Source organism: Myodes glareolus, chromosome 19 (genome assembly GCF_982192425.1).
Source record: "Myodes glareolus chromosome 19, mMyoGla1.1, whole genome shotgun sequence".
Classification (NCBI taxonomy): domain Eukaryota; kingdom Metazoa; phylum Chordata; class Mammalia; order Rodentia; family Cricetidae; genus Myodes; species Myodes glareolus.
In genome coordinates this window covers 35,473,001-35,486,283 of record NC_142044.1, presented here as the reverse complement: position 1 = coordinate 35,486,283, position 13,283 = coordinate 35,473,001, and the positions used below count along the sequence as shown (strand labels likewise).

Genomic DNA, 13,283 nt, shown 5'->3' with positions numbered 1-13,283 from the left:
GTCAACGTGGCATGGTCTTTGTAGTTGAAACTGGTCTACTTGTGCAGTCTAGTCCAAATCTAGCTGTTCTCTGTAAGGTCTTTCTGAGGCAAAGGACTAGCTCTCTGTTTGCTATTTTATTTATTTATTTATTTACCTATTTGTTTTTTGTGGTTTTTATCTATTGAATTCAAGATCTCCCTGCAGGCCTCTTCCACCAGGTCTGATTCCCGCCTTCATCCACAACAAAAAGTGGTCATTGCCCTGGAATCATTAAAAGCACAGGTGTCCTAAGTCACCGTTCATTGAGTAAGCAGAAAGGACTGGGTATGGTGGCACAAGCCTTTAATTCCAGTACTCCAGAGGCAGAGGCAGGTGGATCTCTAAGTTTGAGGCCAGCCTGATCTACATAGCAAATTCCAGGACAGCCAGGATGACATAAAGAAACCCTGTCACAAACAAAGAATTAGCAGAAGAGTTGTGAACCCTGCAAGGCAACATGTGCTCCACAGCCCAGGCTAGCCCAGCAGAATGTGGCTTGAAGATGTCCTCTGACTCTGGCAATAGGAAGCAATAAGTATAGGAAGCCTATGCTTAGACTACTGAGACAGGATACAGAAAGCCTAGAGAGATGTCTGGAGAGATGGCTCAGTGGTTTAGAGCATTTGCTGCTCTTGCAGAGAACCCTCATTTAGTTCCTAGCACCCACATACGAGCTCACAAGCAAATGTAACTCCAGCTCTGTGGCGTCTCAAGCCCTCTCCGTGGCATGCACACACATGCATACATAATGTATTTTAATATTAAAATAAACCCCAAGAAAAGACCTGGAAAAGTCAGCATACTAAGAAAGCATGGCCTTGGTCTTTATCCTGGGTGGCTCTCATCAGGTCACTTGGTATTAAGATGTTTATAATAGAGTGTGCATGTTTGGACTAGATTATCTCAGGTTCTGTCACATTCTGTGACTATGAAATGAAGCAAAGTCTACCACACACTGAAGTTAGAGTCCAAACAGCAGGCCTAGTACATGAGAGTCAGTCAGGGTAACATGGGAGCTGAAAATGGAAAGACTACTAGCACATGTGTGCTGTGTGCATACATGCAGGCATACTACATGCAGGCATACTACATGCAGGCATACAGGCACACAAGACCACATTGCAGTCACTAAATTTCTAAAGATGACAGACAGATTTCATACCCCGTTGAAATCTTCCCTCCCTCCCACTTTGTAAGCCTGACTGGCCTGGAATTTGATATATAGACCAAGCTGGCCTGGAACTCACAGAGATCCTCCTGCCTGTGCCTTCTAAATGCTGGGATTAAAGTGTGCACCACCATGCCCAATTTATTCTGTTACTTTGAAAGTTTATTTAAGGAAAATAAAGTTTTATTTTGTCTTGAAGACCCAAAGAAAGACTCAAGACAAATGCCTGGGAGCTGATCTCCTGACCCTCTCTTGTATTTCCTAGATTGAGATGGCACAGAAGCTGCTGAATTCTGACTTGGGTGAGCTCATCAGCAAGATGAAGCTGGCTCAGCAGTACGTCATGACCAGCCTGCAGCAGGAGTACAAGAAGCAGATGCTGACGGCTGCTCATGCCCTGGCTGTGGACGCCAAAAATCTACTTGATGTTATTGATCAAGCAAGACTGAAAATGCTAGGGCAGACACGGCCACACTGAGCCACTGGTCACTGAACACGGTTTTCTGCCCTTTGGGAGATCTTCTCTAGCATTCCACCAGCAGCGAGGAAGTAACCGAGTCCTCGGACGCCCAAACTCACAACTCCAACTGAATGACAGCTAGCTGAAAGTCTCTCTCATATAAGTTTAACCACAATATGTGTGGTTTTGATTTGTTATTTTTCTAAATAATGTTCAGAAAAGTCTGGATCCAAAATGTGGCATTTTTCTGAGAATGAAGATTGTACATTAAGAAGCTTTTAAAATATACTTGATGTTGAAATTGGGATGTGTGCTTCTAGAAGTGGTAATTCCTACTGACCATGGCTTAAAGTTGGAAGAAGAGTGTCTGAGGAGGGAGGACTCCCTAAGAGCCCAGAGGCTGGCCATCCTTCCTGCCAGAGTTCCTGTCCAGGCTGGGTTACTATATGCTAATCTCATTTACAGAGAAAGTGCATAAAAGCTATATTTTGAAGACTGAGTGGTTTCAGAAGAAAACTTCTGCCCTCCCTGTCTCTACCTTTTTCTTTCCCGTGGATACTGAAGCATTGAGTTGCAAGCGATCTATAGAACTGACAAAAACTCTTGTCTTTCCTCACCAGAATTCTGTGCCAGTTTTTTGTAGCAATGTAATTTTTCTTGGGAGCAGAAATGCTTTGTACCAGAGCACTCCCAACTGCATCAAGAAGTTCCAGAACCATCCCTGTTCTCCATTTTTATATAATTTATAAGAATGATTAAAGCCATGTTGACTCTTACAGCCACTGGAGCTAACTGATCTTCATTTCGTCTGTCTTCCCAGGGAGGACCCCGCAGGACAGACAGGGATGTGGGTCTCTGATGTGCTGTTATCACACCATGCGTTCTGTTAGACAGTTTGGAAAGCATACCTTCCCTTTAGTTTGTTGGGGGATATAAATTATTCTCAGGAAGAATATAATGAATTGTACAGTTACTCTGACCTATTAAAAAGGTGGCACCAGGAAAGTTTGCGTTGCTGTCGCCTTTTTTAAGGGGGGGGCTTTTCATTTAAAAAATGTTCAGGGGATCTATGAGAAACTGTCACTTGAGGAGCTTTTATGTATCACTAGTCTCTTTTTCTTGTACAAAAGTGGAGGATTCCACCATAGACAACAGACCAGACCAGCCTGCCGTTCCATTCTATCAGGGTCATAGGTAGTTTTTGTTTGGTTTGACTTTTTTGTTGTTTTGGGGGGGGGGGTTGTTTTTCTTTTCTTTTCTTTTCTTTCTTTGGTTTTCCAAGACAGGTTTTCTCTGTAGCTTTGGAGCCTATCCTGGAACTCACTCTTGTAAACCAGGCTGGCCTCATACTCACAGAGATCTACCTGCCTCTGCTTCCCGAGTGCTGGGATTAAAGGTGTGTGCCACCACCGCCCGGTGCTAATTTTTTTTTTAAAGGGGGTTTTTCTGTTTGGTTGGTTTTGGTTTGGGGGGGTTGTTTGTTTTTTCCAAAACAGAGTCTCATTATGTAGTTCTGCTTGTCCTGGAATTCACTTGTCCTGGCCTTGAACTCGCAGTGATCTGCCTGGCTTTGCCTCCCAAGTGCTGGGATTAAAAGTATGAATCACCTGGCTTGGTTTGGTTTTTAGAACATATTTGTTACTTTATTACTCGTGTGTGTGTGTGTGTGTGTGTGTGTGTGTGTGTGTGTGTGTGTGTGTGTGTCACGGTGCTTATACAGAAGTTAGAATACAACTTCAAAACTCAGTTCCCTTCTCTGTCATGGCTTCCAAGGAGTGAACTCGGGTCAGACTGTGTTGCAAGTGCTTTGACCCACTGAGCTAGCTTACCAACCTCAGTTTGGGCTTTCTTTGTAGCCCAGGGTACTGTGGAACTCAGGGCAGTCCTCATGCCTCAGCCTCTCCAGCATGTAAGGAATAGGCCTGAGTCACTATGTCTTGCTTTCATTCTGTCTTGATTCAAACATGCAAAGCTCCCAACACTTGGAAGACAGAAGCAGATGAACCACTGTGAATTTAAGACCAGCCTGATTCACATAGTAAGTTCTAGGTTAACCAAGGCCTTGTCTAGAAAAAAAAGGGGGGGGGGGATAAACAAAAAGCTTGTCTAGTGAAGTCATAGATCTTGAAGAACATAAAACTTCCGCTTTATTAAGCCAACATAATTGCTAACTATATTCTTAAGCATTTGTCTTTATATACATAAAGAAGGTAGTCTTCACCCCTCATCCAGGAAAGTTCTCAATGCAGCAGACAGAGACCATCACAGAAAACCACAACTGAACAAAAGGCAGAGTTGGGGTTGCAGTCCCAGTTGGTACATATACTACAACTGTTGCACAGAAGGCTCAGGGATTGTTACAGGAGAGAGAGTGCGAAGACTAAGAGCCGGAAGAGCAGGGACTTGTGTGATTGTGTCTCCTAGGAATGTCAGAGAAGAAATACGCATCAAGTCTCACCAACATGGCTGCCTGAACGAGACCTGAACAAGGATGACATCAATGGACATGCCAGCATAAATGGGGGAAGGACCACAAAGCTTCAGCTCTACACAACGAACTACAGACAACTAAAAAATGCTGAGAGCAGGAGAAAGTCTTCCCCAGGGAAGCGTACCAATTTGGTTATCTAATGTCACATGACCAACTCTGAAAACATTAATACAAGTAACTTAAGACGGAGCAGGTTGTGTTATTTATTTAGGAAAACAGAAAAAAATGGCCATGAATTTGAAGACTTCCCTTTGGGTGTTTTCAGTGTGTGATAGTCCAGCCAGACTTGAGGGAGCTGTCTGCACATGGGCCACTTTTTAAGGGAATTGCTATCTTTGGTCTCTCAGGCTCTTCCTGATACGGACCACAAAACCAGAACAAACAGAACTAGGACTCTGGAAGATGACTAGTGACACAGGCCCCTGGGGAGTGTGTGCTCAGGGAAATGTGTAACTCTCAAGAGCAGATTCAGCTTTGAATATGTGACATTGGGTTATCTGAAAGAAAGGATCGAGGATTATCAGCCTCTTGAGCTGTGGCTTATTCAGAATCCAATCTCCATTACAGCTGCTGTGAGCTGGGATGTGCCTCCGTGGGGATGTTTGCATGGGATAAAAGAGGGTGTCTCTGCCCCTCACCCATTAGAATCTCCAGATTCTGCCAGATGTGTGAGGAGACAGTTGACCTGAGCTCAGCACCTTTGCTCCAGACTGATTTCCTTTTCTTTCTTTGGTTTTTCAGGGTTTTTTTGTTTTGTTTGGTTTGGTTTGGTTTTTTTTTTTTGTTCTTTGTGTAACAGTTCTATTTGTCCTGGCTGTCCTGGAACTCAGAGATCCACCTCCCAAGTGCTGGGATTAAAGGTATACACCACCACCACCTGGCCTTTTTTTTTTTTTTTAAAGACTTGGTTTTTTTAAAAGGTTTTTGTTTTATTATATAGTGTTCTGCCTGCATGTATGCCTACAGGCCAGAAGAGGGCACCAGATCTCATTATAGATGGTTGTGAGCCACCATGTGGTTGCTGGGAATTAAACTCAGGACTTCTGGAAAAATAGACAGTGCTTTTAACCTCTGAGCCATCTCTCTAGCCTTCAGACTGATTTAATGACGACTTTGCTTATCCTCGAAGGCAGAGTCACAGGTGAACCTCACAACTGTGAGGTTGTAACTGGAGATAAAGAAACCTTGGCTAATGAGAACAGGTGGAGGCAGGGACTGCAACAGTGTGTGAAGATGTGGAGCGTGGACCTGACAGTGCCACGTGGAAGCTGCTCACAGCCCTCATTAAACAGCTCTGGGGTCTGAGCAGGATCTGGAGATTGAGTTTAAAGACTCAAATTCATCTGACACTCAGGTCTTCAAACGACTCCACTTGGTCCTGCCTACCTATCCAGACAATTACCTATGGAGAGGCAAGCCACACGCTTAGTGGTCTAGTCAGGACAAATTGGGGCTTTTTAACAGCCTCCCATTGGCAACCTCGGAGCTTTCCAATTTATATTGCTTCAATTAAAAAGTAAAAATAAAAGCCTGTAAATGCCAGGCGGTGGTGGCGCACACCTTTAATCCCAACACTTGGGAGGCAGAGGCAGGCGGATCTCTGTGAGTTTGAGGCCAGCCTGATCTACAAGTGCTAGTTCCAGGACAGGCTCCAAAGCTACAGAGAAACCTTGTCTTGAAAAACCAAAAGAAAAAGAAAAAGAGCATGTAAATGCAGTACTCACTGAAGCCTTCACAAAGGAATGCCCTGGTCATCATAGTAGGTCAAACAATGGAACCCAATAGATCTGTGCTCCCAGTACCACTGCCCATGAGGCGGCACCATTCTGGGTGTTTCTGGGTGTCCTTACCAGTGCTTGAGATGGAGCCTTTAGGAGTTTGAGCTTTTCAGTAGCCAAAGTAGCCATGTTTGTTAGCACATGCTAATCTCAGCTATCAAGGAGACTGGGTTTGGAGGATCCCAAGTGTAATAAGAGAGACCCTGAAGAACACCCGGTTCAGTGTTTACAAGAATGTATTTTCAGATGGGCATACCGAGTTAGTGCCACTGTGAGAAGGAAGAGAATAAGGCAGGCCCTCGGGATGCTTCTCTTCCACCAAAGTAGACCCATTCTGACCGGACAGTTTGTAGACAGATCTTTCTTTGGGGCATCAGCTCACGAAAAATGACATGGAGACTTCGTAGTCATGAAAGCTCAGCCTATAGCTTAGGTTTGTCCCACTAGCTCTTTTTTGGTTTTGTTTTTTCTTCCTTCTCTCCTTTCTCCTGGAACTCACTCTATAGACCAGGCTGGCCTCAAACTCGTAGAGATCCACCTGCCTCTGCCTCCCGAGTGCTGGGATTTCAGACTTGCAGGTGTGTCACGCACGCCTCACTCACTCTGTTCTCTCTGAAGCAAGGATGTAGCCAAATGTCCTGTCTGTCCCGTGTAAGGCCCCAGCTTCAGTTCCATAGCACCAAGAAGAGGGAGACTGCTGGATGTCAGCAGCAGTATGCCTGCCAGTCTTTGGTGAGGGATTTGTTTTCTTACTTTCTTCCATCCTGTGGTCTTTACTGCCTTCCTAAATGGTGGCCGTGCTGTTTTGTCTGCTGACTTGTTCCACCGGGTCTCCTATGCAGTGAGGGTTTTTTCTTCTTTTTCTTAGCTGTTTTTTTTTTTTTTCTTTCATGAGACAAACTCTTGGTACGTAGCACAGGCTTCCTGCATACTTATAGTAATCTTCCTGCTTTAACCTCCTAAGTGGTGAGCCTTACAGGTGTCAGCCACAACCCCTGGCTTCAGTGCATTTATTTTCAATTTAACAAAAATAAAGTATAGTAAGATAAAGCAAAACTATCATATCTGAGTTCTACAAGACAAACTAACAGAAGGAAAAGAGTTCAAGAGAAAGCACCAGAATCAGCCACTTGTTCACACACTCATGAATCCCACAAAAACACTAACTTGGAAGACAATATATACACAAAGGCCCTATGCATGCTACCTCAGTCTCTGTGGTTCATATGTGCTTTGTTCATGTTGATAAGGCCGATTTTCTCAGTTGCTTCCATCCTCTCTGTCTCTTACACTCTCTCCATGGGATTCCCTGGGCCCTGAGGGGACAGATTTGATACCTCTCACTCCATAATGTCTGTCTGTGGGTCTGTGTTTGCTCCCATCCTTAGGAGGACGTGTCTCTGATGATGGCTGAGCAAAGAAGGCACTGGTATATGAGTATAGCAAAATGTCATTACTACTCACAAGTTCTTTGTTACCCAAGCAGTGTTGGGTATGTGTTCATCTTGTAGAGTGGCCTTAGGTCAAATCAGACATTGGTCACTTACTCCCCCAAGCTTTGTGCCACCATTGCCCTAGCATATCTTGTAGGCAGGACACCATTGTTGATCGAAGGTTTGTGGCGCAGGGCACCGGAGGTATAGTTGAATCTTAAGGTAAATCAATTCCCATCTTCTTGAGGAACTGCCACACTGGTTTCCATAGTGGCCTTGTGAGTTTTCACTCCCATCAGCCATGGATAAGTGTTCCCAGCATGAGATGTCACTTTTTGTTTGTTTGTTTCAAGACAGGGTTCCTCTGTGTAGCCCTGGCTGTACTCAACATCCTTGCCAACACGGGCTGTCACTTTGTTTAAAACTGAAGTTTTGGTTTTTCAAGTTTTGGTTTCTCTGTGTAGCCCAGTCTGTCCTGGAACCCACTCTGTAAAGCAGGTTGACGTCTAACTCAGAGCTCCACCAGCTTCTGCCTCCCAGGTTCTGGGATTAAAGTTGTGAGCCGCCACCGCCACTCTTGTTACTTGTCTCATTCGTTTTAGCCATTCTGACAGGTGTAAGGTGAAATCTTCAAGTAATTTTGATTTGCTTTACCCTGATGGCTAAGGATGTTGAACATTTCTTGAAGTGTTTTTCAGTCATTTGAGTTTCTTCTTTTGAGAATTTTCTGTTTAGCCAAGTGGCCATAGTGCACACCTTTAATCCCAGAACTCAGGAGGCAGAGGCAAGTGGATCTCTACAAGTTCGAGGCCAGCCTGGTCTACAGAGCAAGTTCCAGGATAGCCAGAGCTACACAGAGAAACACTATCTCAGAAATCCAAGAGAGAGAGAGAATTCTGTGTTTATATCCGTATCTTTTTTGTTTGTTTGTTTTAGAGATAGGGTTTCTCTATGTAACAGTCCTGACTGTCCTGGAACTCACTTTGTAGAATAGGTTGGCCTCGAACTTAGAAGAAATCCGACTGCCTCTGCCTCTGGAGTGCTAAGATTAAAGTCCTACACCACCACTGCCCAGCCCACTGTTCATTTCTAATTTTGTTAATTTGGATATTCTCTTTTTACCTTTTAGTTAATTTGAATAAGGGTTTTCCAATCCTATTGATTTTCTCAAAGAACTAAATCTTTATTTTATTGATTATAATTTTTGTATGTTTCTATTTTATTTCAGTACTGAGTTTGATTTTTTTTAATTACTCCTTTTGTGTGTGATTTCTTCTTTTTGTTTTAGAGCCCACAGGTGTACTATAAGTTACTAGTATGAGATCTCTTTAGTTTTCTTGTGTAGGCACACAGCGCTATGAAGTTATTTCTAGAATTGCCTTCATTGTGTTCCAAAAATTTGGGCATATTTTGTATTTATTTTCTTTCTTTAGTTTTATCCATTTATATTTTATGTATGAGCACTACCTGCATGCCAGATCTCATTATAGATAGTTGTGAGCGAACATGTGGTTGCCAGGAATTGAACTCAGGACCTCTGGAAGAGCAACCAGTGCTCTTAACTGCTAAGCCATCTATCTCTCCAGCCCTTTGCTTATATTTATTTTTATTTACATCTAGAAACTCTTTGGTTTCTTTCCTAATTTCTGTCTTGACCCATTTTTTTTCATCCAGTGGTGTGTTGTTCGGTTTCTGTTTGTAAGAGTGTGTAAACTTCCTGTTGTTTCTGTTGTTGTTGATACCCAGGTTTAATCCATAGGCAGAGGCAGGTGCTTCCTGTATCTGTTGAAACTTGCTTTGTGTCTGAGTATGAGGTCAATGTTGAGAACGTTCCATGAGGTGCAGAGAAAAGGGTTTATTCTTTGGGGTTTGGGTGAAAAGTTCTGTAAATATGTTAGCTCTAGCATTTCTCTGCTTAGTTCATGTTTGGATGACCTGTCTGTTGGTGAGAATGGAGTACTGAAGTCTCCCACGATCAGCATGTGAGGACCTGTATGTGATGGAAAGTGTCATGGTGTTTCTTTTGCGAACTTGAGTGTCTCGTGTTTGGTGCATAGCTATTAAGACTTGCCATGCCCTCTTGGTGGGTTTTCCTTCGAGGTGTATGTTATGTCCTTAACTATCTCTTCATTTTGGTTTTGGGTTGAAGTCTATTTTGTCAGATGTTAAAATGGCTATACCAGCTTGCTTCTTAGTCCATGGGCTTGGAATTTCTTTTTCTATCCGTTTACCCCGAAATGATGTCTATTCTTTATGTTAAGGTGTGTTTCTTGAATGAGAAGAAAAATGGTTTCACATCCATTCTTTTAGTCTGTGTCTTATATTGGGAAATTGAGGACATTGCTGTTGAGAGTTATCAGTGAGCAGTGTCTGTAGTTTCCTGTTATTTTCTTGGTGGTGGTGGTGATTTTTTTTTTGGTGTGTGTGTGTGTGTGTGTGTGTGTGTGGTTTCCCCTTTTGATTTGCTGATCTGGGATTATTTGTTTTTAATTTATTAATTGTTCTTTAGGAGCCAGTAGGAGATACAGAGCTTTAAATTTTTTCCAAGTCCAAGTAACTTATAGTAGGAATTGAGACTGGTTTCTCCTGTAAAGTGCCATCTGGTATTTTTCTTCTTTTAATATTTATTATGTATACAATATTCTGTCTGTTTTAATGCCTGCAGGCCAGAAGAGGGCACCAGACCTCATTACAGATGGTTGTGAGCCACCATATGATTGCTGGGAATCAGACTCTGGACCTTTGGAAGAGCAGACAATGCTCTTAACCTCTGAGCCACCTCTCCAGCCCCTGGTCTGAAATTATTTATTCCCTGTGTTTTATTGAGTGTAGTTAACTTATTTAGGTTGGTATTTTCCTTCTAGCACCTTCTTTTGGGCTGAATTTGTAGGTAGATATTGCTTAAATTTGGTTTTATTATGGACTATCTTGTTTTCTCTCTCTGTTGTAATTGAAAGTTTTGCTGGCATCTATGGTCTCATAGAGTCTACAGCACATCTTTCAAGGCCCTTCTGGCTGTCAGGGTCTCCATCGAGAAGTCAGGTGTAATTCTAATGGGTCTGTCTTTACATATTACTTGGTCTTTTTCCCTTGCAGCTTTTAATATTATTTCTTTGTTCTGTATGTTTAGTGTTTTGATTATGTGCTGTCTTAGTAAGTGTTCTAGCTGTGAAGAGACACCATGACAATGGCAATTTTTTTAAAAAATTGGTGCTTGCCTATACTTCAGAGGTTTAGTCCATTATCTCATGATGGTGAACATAGCGGCAGGCACACAGGCAGGTGCGGTCCCTGAGAGTTCTACATCTAGATCTGGATCTACAGGCAGCAGGAAGAGAGAAACCCTTGGACCTGCCTTGGGCCCTTGAAACCTCATAGCCAGCCCACATTGACACACTTTCTCCAACAAGGCCACATCTCATAAGCCTTTCAAATAGTGCCTCCTGCCCTAGTGATCAAATATTCAGATCTATGAGCCTAAGGCATGTGGGAGTGAGGGAGCATTTTTATCCAAACCACCACGTGTACTAAGGGGACTTTTCCTGTCTTTGTTCTGTGTGTTTCTTGTACCTTTAGTAGGCATTTCCTTCTTTAACTTAAGCCAGGCAGTGGTGGCAAGTTAGAGAAATTTTTTTTTCTATAATTTTGTTGAAAGTATTTTCTGGGCATTTGACCTGGGTTTCTTCTCCTTCCTCTATTTCTATTAGTCATAGGTTCAGTCTTTCCATAGTGTCCCAGGTTCCCTGGATGTTTTGGACCAGGAGTTTTTAAAATTCAACATTTTCTTGGACCAGCGTACCCACTTCTACTGTGTCTTCAATGCCTGAGATTCTCTCTTCTATTTCTTGTATTCTGTTGCCAGAGTTTACCTCTTGAGTTTTTTGTTTGAGTTCTTAAATTTTTCATTTCCAAATATCCTTCAGTTTGTGTTTTCTTTATTGAGTCTATTTCCACTTTCAGATCCTGTACTGTTTTATTTATTTTCTTCCACTGTTTGTTTTGATAAATTTCTTTTTTTAATTTATTTTTTGAGCTTCGGTGTAAAGGTGTAAGATCCCCTGGAACTTGAGTTCCAGACAGTTGTGAGCTGCCCTGTGGGTGCTGGGAATTGAACCTGGAAGAGCAGTCAGTACTTTTAACTGGTGAACCATCACTCCAGCCCCCTTGATAGATTTCGTTAAGGGAAATTTATTCACTTCCTCTTGAGAGCCTCTGTCATATTCATGAAGGTTGTCTGTAAGGTCATTGTCCTGTGCTTCAGCTACAGTGCACTGCTCAGGGCCTGCTGTGGTAGGGTTACTAGGCTCAGTAGAGACATATTGTTCTTGTAACATGATGGCCGGCTTGTTGGGGTTTCTGTCCTGCCCAGTATCCCACAGCCGGCAAATCCCAAAGAAAATCTCATGGAGTCTACATTAGGTTATAAACTGATTGGCCCATTAGGTCAGGCTACTTATTAGTTCTTATAACTTATGTTACCCCATTATCCTTATCTACGTTAGCACATGACTCAGTACCTTTCTCAGCTGGGCAGCTTACATCTTTCCTCTCCGGTGGTCTGGGCAGAACTGCCAGAGGGAGCTTCCTAGAATACTCCCAGTCTCTTTGCTCCTGTCTGGCTTTCTACTTCCTGTCTGGCTTTCTTGCCTATACTGCCTGCCTGGCCAATCAGCGTTTTATTAAAATATGATTGACAGAATACAGATAATTCTCCCGCACCATGTTCTGGCTCTTACTGGGTTTTCACCCTTGTTTCTAGGCATCTGGGATTGGGAAGATTGTAATTCTAGGTGCTGATACCTGGTCTTGTCTTTGCTGGGTGGGTGTTCTGTTCCTTGGTTTCTGATGCCTTCTCTGGTTCTTAGGAGAGAGTGCTGACTTTCTGTTGCCTGGTAGGGAATTCTTCAGGGACCCAGCTAGGTGTGGCCACTGGGGATTCCAGGTAAAGTGTATTTCTAAGTTTTGAGAGCTGACACTTGGGAATGGGATTGGATGGGGGCAAGGGCCACAGCGGGTCCACAGGAGGGAGGCAAGTGGGGTGTTCCTCCAGGATCTGTTTATCTCCCTTGGGGTGGGAGCAGAGTGAGGAGAGGCTACAGCTGAAGGCCTGCTTTAGAATGGGATGAGAGTACTGGACTTGGACTTGAGAGATGGAGGGAGAGGCTCGGCTCGGCAGTTAGCCTCTTTGCTTCTCTAGTCAGAGTGGGAATGCCTGCTGGATAAAGCAGGGAGGGAGATTAGGAGGGGAAGATTGTGACTGACAGGAGATGAGGGCGGGGCGGGGGTGGGGTGTAGTGGAGGCCTTAGCCTCAGTTCTGCTGCAGGACTGGGCATGAGACTGGGGAATTGGTTTTGAAATACCTGAGGGAGAGGTGAAGGCCTGCAGTGGACTTCCCTGTCTCCCTGTCAGAGTGGCCTATGGCTCCCCAGGGAGTCTCTTCAGTGCACTGTCACCTGAAAAGCTGGCAGAGCAATCATCACACACGTGGAATTTCATTGTACTTACTCAGTTGGAAGGGAACAGGCATCTTTAAAATACATTTTTAGGGGGCACTTAAAAAGAGAGATGGCCTCTTCCAGAGGACCTGGGTTCAGTTCCCAGCACCCACCTGGCAGCTCACAACCGTCGGCAACTCCAACATCTGACAGCCTCACACAGACATACATACAGGCGAAACATCAATGTGCATAAAATAAAAATGAATAAATTATCTTAAAAACACATTTTCCAAAATAAACTATTTGAACTTCTTGTGTCTTTTTTTTTTTTGATGTTTGTTTTTAAATCTTTTTTAAAAAAATGTTTGAGTATAGCCTGGCGATAGTTGCTCACACTTTTAATCCCAGCAGAGGGAGGTGAACTCTGAGTTCAAGGCCAGGCTGGTCTACAAGAGCTAGTTCCAGGACAGGCTCCAAAGCTACAGAGAAATCC

At 43.4% G+C, this 13,283-nt stretch overlaps 1 protein-coding gene across 13 annotated transcripts in view; it reads left to right on the top strand.

Annotated features, from left to right (window-relative positions):
* Nucleotides 1-2,654, top strand: part of Ptk2 (protein tyrosine kinase 2) — a 192,908-nt gene extending 190,254 nt beyond the window's left edge. For all 13 annotated transcript variants that reach the window (XM_087898836.1, XM_087898840.1, XM_085678897.2 and 10 more), the window contains one exon: nt 1,455-2,654. In XM_087898836.1, the coding sequence (XP_087754962.1) occupies nt 1,455-1,667 (213 nt within the window). In that variant the 3' untranslated portion in view covers nt 1,668-2,654. The remainder of the gene's footprint in view (nt 1-1,454) is intronic.
* The last annotated feature ends 10,629 nt before the right edge of the window (nt 2,655-13,283 follow it).